Source organism: Kryptolebias marmoratus, linkage group LG12 (assembly GCF_001649575.2).
Source record: "Kryptolebias marmoratus isolate JLee-2015 linkage group LG12, ASM164957v2, whole genome shotgun sequence".
Classification (NCBI taxonomy): domain Eukaryota; kingdom Metazoa; phylum Chordata; class Actinopteri; order Cyprinodontiformes; family Rivulidae; genus Kryptolebias; species Kryptolebias marmoratus.
Window position 1 is genome coordinate 199345 of NC_051441.1, and position 1388 is coordinate 200732.

Here is a 1388-nt window from a genome sequence, read left to right on the forward strand (position 1 = left end):
TTCAGCCATTCTGAAGCAAATAGTTAATATCTCACCTGGTGCAGAAATGTTCGATTCCTGCCGGACGTGACCCCCTGAAAGTGCTACAGCTAGCTGCTGCCGTTTGCTCCATGTAAGTAACGGAGTGGTGCGGACCTGACGGCAGAATAAAAGGTTTGGATTTTGTTTAAAGATGGCAGTGATCCCCTTCGGTCCCGGTTCTGTTCAGAACATCAACATGGTTCTACTGTGTTGGGAACTGGTTTACTGGAGTCGCTCTGGATATGGTGCTTTAAGCCCCGCCTACCTCCCCATGGCAAACAGCAGCGAGGTGTTTGTTTACATGGAGGGGGCGGGGCCTAAACACCCTGTGGTTCAGACTAGCTACAACAGGTTAGATGTCAACTATTTAACCTGCTTCAAAATGGCCGAACTATTTGTTAACGTCGAGTTTGTTCTTTGAAACAAAAATCCAGCTCAGAATCTGATCAGCCTTTGATTTGCTGCAGTTTAGGTTTTATTTTTGCTCCAGTTAGAAATAAACTTCAGAGAAGATGAGAGGACCAGAAATAGACCATATCTGCCTGGTATCCATGGCAACAAGCAGCCGGCTCTGTAGAATCTGCAGGATGTCTCTGGACTCGGTTCTTACTGGACCTGAGGCCCGGTTCGGGCTTTTAGTGTTTTTAAACTTTAGCTTATCGATGGAAGAAGAGAGAACAAACATGGCGCCGGACCGAAGAAGAGTCTGAGGTGATGTCGGTGATGAAATGTGAGTCTGTACATGTAGTTACTCCTCCCACAGTGGGCGGAGCTTCTCCGTTGGGCAGGTGGACGTAGTGAAAAAAGTCTGTAGTTGTTCTCTGAAGCCCCACCCCCTCCTCACCTGGGAGCTCCGCCCCTTCCTGCGCCAGGCAGAAGTTAGGAGATCTTACAGTTGGAGCGGGTACAGTTCTGAGGCGGACTCTGGGGGGGGCGGGTGGACTTGGAGCGCTTCAGGCTGTTGCCCTTGGAGCCTCCGGCAGGGTTGGCCAGCGAGTACGAGCGTCCGTGCATCATGACGGCGTTCATCCCGTTGGCCATGGAGAACGACTTCAGGTGGGACTTGATGGCGACGGGCAGCGGCAGTTTGTCGATCAGGTGGACCGGCGTGCACGAGACGATGGCTCTGCAGCAGAGATCCTGCAGGCTGAAGACTGGGGAGGGAGAGGGGACAGACGGGGGACAGACGGGGGACAGAGAGGAGACAGAGAGGGGAGACAGAGGGGACACAGAGGGGACAGAGAGGGGACAGACGGGGGACAGAGAGGAGACAGAGAGGGGAGACAGAGGGGACACAGAGGGGACAGAGAGGGGACAGACGGGGAACAGACGGGGGACAGACAGGGGACACAGAGGGGACACAGAGG

General features: G+C 53.8%; 1 protein-coding gene across 2 annotated transcripts in view; it reads right to left on the reverse strand.

Annotated features, from left to right (window-relative positions):
• Positions 1-469: 469 nt before the first annotated feature.
• LOC108229634 (ras-related protein Rab-40C) overlaps positions 470-1388 on the reverse strand; it is a 9288-nt gene continuing 8369 nt past the window's right edge. For both annotated transcript variants that reach the window (XM_037978861.1, XM_037978860.1), the window contains exon 7: positions 470-1175. In XM_037978861.1, coding sequence (XP_037834789.1) covers positions 901-1175 — 275 coding nt within the window. In that variant the 3' untranslated portion in view covers positions 470-900. The remainder of the gene's footprint in view (positions 1176-1388) is intronic.